The 6,000-nt window shown below is 41.4% G+C and overlaps 1 gene segment (V, D, J or C); it reads left to right on the plus strand.

Moving 5' to 3' along the window:
- Window positions 1-976: 976 nt before the first annotated feature.
- LOC134478841 (T cell receptor alpha variable 5-like) lies at window positions 977-2,083 on the plus strand. The segment is given in 2 exon segments: window positions 977-1,232; window positions 1,392-2,083. Coding segments are annotated over 2 exon segments (471 nt in total).
- Window positions 2,084-6,000: the final 3,917 nt, after the last annotated feature.

Below are 6,000 nucleotides of genomic sequence, written 5' to 3' on the forward strand. Positions count from 1 at the left end.
AAGAAATATCAGAATTAAAAGACGCCATGGATCTAACAGACATCCACAGAACACTTCACCTAAAGCTTCAAAGTACAAATTCCTCCTCTCCATAGCACATGGGACATTTTCTAAAGTAGATCACACTACTGGTAATAATTTAATCCTTAACAAATACAAAAGAATTAAAATGAATGCTTGTTTCTTATAAGATTGTGGTGGGATAGGATTAGAAATTATTAGCAAGAGAAACTGAACAATTACATAACATGGGAAAAGAGCCGATGATACATTGAAAACAACAATGGAAAAACTCCAAAATTCTTAGAATAAAATGAAAAATAAATCACAAATTATAAAAATATTTTAGGTGGTCCCCAGCTCCAAAAAAAAGAAAAGAAAAGAAAATCTTTTAGGTTCATTAAAAGCAGTTATAGAGACAGGAATATGGTTTAGTGTGTAAACTGCCTTTCCTCTCTCTCTCTCTCTCTCTCTCTCTCTCTCTCTCTCTCTCTCTCTCTCTCTCTGTTTTCAAGGGCCAGTTGCTCAAAAGGGTTGCAATCACTTTATGTGTGCCAATTTTCTGTGTAGTTGTGTTGTTTGATTGCTATCAGTTTTAAAATCTTTTCACTGTGTAGGTTCTCACTGGTTCCAGAAATTCCAAATTTGTACATCTTGGGGTGGCTAGTGTCTGAACAGGCATTGTATCCTGGTTGGGCTGGCAGGAGAACAGTGAGATCCATTAATGGAGTATCTGTCTCAATGTCTTCTAATTCTACTTAGCATTAACTATTCTGTATGCTGGATGAAGCTGTCAGGAATGTGTCAGAAATATTTATTCTAAGATTATAGAAATATATAAAACTGTGTGCTATAGGTAGATAACATTCAATCAGTTCTCAGCTCTGCATTCTATAACTGTAAGACAAATTTTGAATAAAAGCAAAAAAATTAAATGAAGAAAAGTAATATCATAAAGGGGACTGGAGCAGCTGGTGCAGAAGAAAGGAGCTATCCACAAGGTGGCAGAGCATCTCCATGGCTGCAAACTCACAAAGAGACTCTCTGCTTGCCTGTCCTAAGAGCAGCCTGCAATCCGCAGCCCTCTGCACAGACAGATGAAGAAGCCTCAATGCTTTGACACAGAGCTGATCACAGAAGCATCCTGTCTGACTGAAGGCCACAGTCCGGAGGGAGAGCAATGAAGACACTGACTGAACCATTGTTCCTGTTCTTCTGGCTGCAGCTGAATTGTGAGTGAGAGCTTTGGGGGAACAAGGTGTTTGTCAGTGTTCGTTATCAGTCTGTGGAGCAGACTGGCCTTTTCCAGATTTTCTGAAATCACTGTAGTAAGGAAAGAAATGTCTGGAGAATGGCAGCCTCATGGTCGCCTTCTCTTTTCTTTTGCACAGGTGTGAGCAGAGGAGAGCAGGTGGAGCAGCACCTGTCTCACTTGAGTGTCTTGGAGGGAGACAGTGCCGTTATCATCTGCACCTACACAGACAGCCTTTCCTCGTATTTCTACTGGTACAAGCACGAGCCTAGAGCAGGTCTCCAGTTGCTTATTATGCAGGATTTCTGGAGTACAGAAATAAAAGAAGGACAAGGAATCATTGTCCTACTGAACAAGAAAGACAAACGGCTCTCGCTGAACATCACATCTGCCCATATTGGGGACTCTGCCACATACTTCTGTGCAGTCAGTACACAGTGCTCCTCAGGCACGTCCTGTCTGTACATAAACCTGAGACCATGGCCAAAGACAGATGCATTTTCCTCTGTTGAGATAAGGAGTTTCCTGTATTTTATGCTTAGGAAACAGATGTTCTAATACATCTTAAAATCCTGTTTCTAAAACATACAATGAGCATATTGAATGACGTCTTAGTGAGAATAACTAATTAGATGTCAACACTCTAGAGTTGATTGACAGGTGCCATTTAGATTGCCCCCACTCTAAAGACATCTCAGTGCAACTGGTGGAGAATACTCATAATACAAAGGTTCTTATCTTTTAATAATGGTACTTAGTATGTCCACTAGGATATTAATGGATGCTATAGAAAATCATTAAAATAGAAAGCAATTTTTTCAAGTATCAGAACTTGATGTGTGTTTGTGTGATATATATTTCATTTACGTATAGCATATATTATTTTAGATAAACATTAGATATGATCCCCTATGTTGGCTGCTTCTCCTCCTCATCATCTTCTTCCTCTTCCTCTTCTTCTTCTCCTTCTTCTTCCTCCTCTGCCTCTGACTCTGCCTCTCCTCCTCCTCCTCCTCCACCTCCTCCTCCTCCTCCTTCTCCTCCTCCTCCTATTTCCCTTCCTCTTCTTCAATTGAGATGGTCTCACTATGCATCTCTGAATGTCTTGGAACTCACTGTGAATAAAAGGCTGACCTCACTCTCTCAGATATTCACCTGCCTCTGCCTCCCAAATACTGAGATTAAAGCCATGTGCTATTTCCTATGGTTTTTAAAACACACGTAGTGCTAGTCATTCCTCTTCCTTCTTCCTTTTTTTTTGTGTATATTGTTCTCTATCCAGTATCTCCAATTTTTCCTATTTCTTTATTTAAAAAAAAAACGCACCCTTGGCATTCTAAGCCTCTCACTATAATGCTTTCTCCCCACTACGATACTTTTTTACTTTTCCAGTTTCTGCATTTCCTCAGGCCAATTACTCACATCTTAAGACTGTAATCTGGAAATCACAATTAAGAGAGACTTTGTGGGTCTGGGTTACCTCACTCAGTGTAATATTTTCTAGTTCCAAGTCCCATCCATTTACCTGAACAGGTCACGACTTTATTTTCTTTATACCTGAATAGTACTCCATAGGAAATGCACCAGTTTTTCATGAGCTCTTCATGAAAAGGCATTCAGTTTGGGGGCATTTAGCTCATTTCTACTTCCTAGCTATTATGAATATAGGAGCAGTGAGCATGGCTAAGCAAGTATTAATGGAAAAGAATGTCTAGTCTTTGAACACATACAAGGAGTAGGACGGCTAGGTCATGTGGTAGATTTATTTTTAGGGTTCTCCACATGGGCTTCCAGAGTGACTGGACCAGCTTCCCTTCCTATTAACAGTCAGTGAGGGCTCCAGGACCCCACAGCCTTCCCAAGATTTGTTGTCAATTGTCTTGTGTATCTTAGCTATTCTTATTAGGATAAGATGAAATCTCAAAGTATTTTTAATCTGACAATTGTCAAGAATATTATATACTTTGAATATTTCTTAGCCACTTTTATTTCTTCTTTAAGTGCTCTCTATCCTAAACCATAGCCCATTTTGTAACTGAGTAGTTTGGTTTTGACAATTTAAAAATTCTTTTATATACATAGTAGTCCTTGGTCATGTATCTAACTGGCTATAATTCTCTCTCATTTTGTGAGCTTCCTCTTAATTGGCTTGTTTCTTTACTGTGTAGAAACTTTATAGTTCTATGAAGTCACATGCTGCCCTGCGTCCACTTACCTCATTTGGTAGCCAGGCCCATTTTTCCCCAGGCTGAACTTGATGGAGGGAAGCTTAACTGGATGTGTGTGAGTGCAGTGTAGCATCACACTTGGGAACACACTTGGGCCCAGCTTCAAAGAACTGGTTTGGATTTTTTAGGGCAAAGGTTGCATTTATGCCCCTGGGGAGGTGGCCAGGGTCTCTGGGACAAGATTTGTGTGGTTGTGTACCCTTGGCTAGGGCAGAGGCGTTTGAAGAGACTTCATCTGCATACTCAGGGGCTGAACCAGGGCGGGGACTCATGAGGTGAAACAAGCAGTGAAGTAAGTTCTTCCTAGTGTGGATGGTGGGAGAGTCAGCTTGATGGTGCCAGACTGGGAGGAAGGAGGAAGCCAACTTCTGCCATCCTCCTGTTTGAGGTATTCAGGATTGAATCTCCCTTAGCCCTTCCTCCATAACCCTGGGCAATCAATTATGCTCCCCCCATCCTACAGGTCAGATTTTGTCCTTAATTTTTGGACAAAATGAAACCTCTTAAGAAACTCTTTCCCTACATCTACATGATCTAAGGTACTATCTATGTTTTCTTCTATCAGTTTCAGTGTTTCACATTCACAATGGGAACTTTGATCTACTTGGGTTTAGGCTTTGTGCAAGGTGATAGATAAGTAAGTTCATTTTTCTACAAGTGGGCATCAAATTTTTCCACATTGTCTGGGGAAGGTCCTGGTTTTCAGCACCATAGTCAAAATAGGAGATGGCAGAACTTTTATGCACTAGTGTTTGGGTCTTTGTTTTCATTTCATTGGTCCATGTTTTTAATGCTACTATCATATTATTTTATATGCCATGGCGAGTTAGTTTTGTGATCCTTATGGCATGATTATACACACACATGTGCACGCGCGCGCGCGCGCACACACACACACACACACACACACACACACACACACACATGACCGTGGCCAGAGCCCCATTCAAGTGTGGGCAATTTCTACTGAAATGTGTAAATGTGTTCCTAGTGTTGCTAGTTATTTCCAGGTATGATAATAAAGGATTTGATCTTCCCCAAACAGTTTTAACTTCCTGAACAATAGAGCAAAGTGTGCCTTGTGAACTGAACAAGACTAAAACCAGAAATATTTTATTATTATTATTTTTTTTCTTTTGTATTTTTTTTAATTAACTTGAGTATTTCTTATATACATTTCAAGTGTTATTCCCTTTCCCGGTTTCCGGGCAAAATCCCCCTCCCCCCTCCCCTTCCTTATGGGTGTTCCCCTCCCAACCCTCCCCCCATTGCCGCCCTCCCCCCATAGTCTAGTTCACTGGGGGTTCAGTCTTAGCAGGACCCAGGGCTTCCCCTTCCACTGGTGCTCTTACTAGGATATTCATTGCTACCTATGGGGTCAGAGACCAGGGTCAGTCCATGTATAGTCTTTAGGTAGTGGCTTAGTCCCTGGAAGCTCTGGTTGCTTGGCATTGTTGTACTTTTGGGGTCTCGAGCCCCTTCAAGCTCTTCCAGTTCTTTCTCTGATTCCTTCAACGGGGGACCTATTCTCAGTTCAGTGGTTTGCTGCTGGCATTCGCCTCTGTATTTGCTGTATTCTGGCTGTGTCTCTCAGGAGCGATCTACATCCGGCTCCTGTCGGTCTGCACTTCTTTGCTTCATCCATCTTGTCTAATTGGGTGGCTGTATATGTATGGGCCACATGTGGGGCAGGCTCTGAATGGGTGTTCCTTCAGTCTCTGTTTTAATCTTTGCCTCTCCCTTCCCTGCCAAGGGTATTCTTTTTCCTCATTTAAAGAAGGAGTGAAGCATTCACATTTTGATCATCCGTCTTGAGTTTCGTTTGTTCTAGGGATCTAGGGTAATTCAAGCATTTGGGCTAATAGCCACTTATCAATGAGTGCATACCATGTATGTCTTTCTGTGATTGGGTTAGCTCACTCAGGATGATATTTTCCAGTTCCAACCATTTGCCTACGAATTTCATAAACTCGTTGTTTTTGATAGCTGAGTAATATTCCATTGTGTAGATGTACCACATTTTCTGTATCCATTCCTCTGTTGAAGGGCATCTGGGTTCTTTCCAGTTTCTGGCTATTATAAATAAGGCTGCGATGAACATAGTGGAGCACGTGTCTCTTTTATATGTTGAGGCATCTTTTGGTTATATGCCCAAGAGAGGTATAGCTGGATCCTCAGGCAGTTCAATGTCCAATTTTCTGAGGAACCTCCAGACTGATTTCCAGAATGGTTTTACCAGTCTGCAATCCCACCAACAATGGAGGAGTGTTCCTCTTTCTCCACATCCTCGCCAGCATCTGCTGTCACCTGAGTTTTTGATCTTAGCCATTCTCACTGGTGTGAGGTGAAATCTCAGGGTTGTTTTGATTTGCATTTCCCTTATGACTAAAGATGTTGAACATTTCTTTAGGTGTTTCTCAGCCATTCGGCATTCCTCAGCTGTGAATTCTTTGTTTAGCTCTGAACCCCATTTTTTAATAGGGTTATTTGTTTCCTTGCGGTCTAACTTCTTGAGTTCTT

The sequence above is a fragment of the Rattus norvegicus genome, chromosome 15 (genome assembly GCF_036323735.1).
Source record: "Rattus norvegicus strain BN/NHsdMcwi chromosome 15, GRCr8, whole genome shotgun sequence".
NCBI classification, from domain to species: domain Eukaryota; kingdom Metazoa; phylum Chordata; class Mammalia; order Rodentia; family Muridae; genus Rattus; species Rattus norvegicus.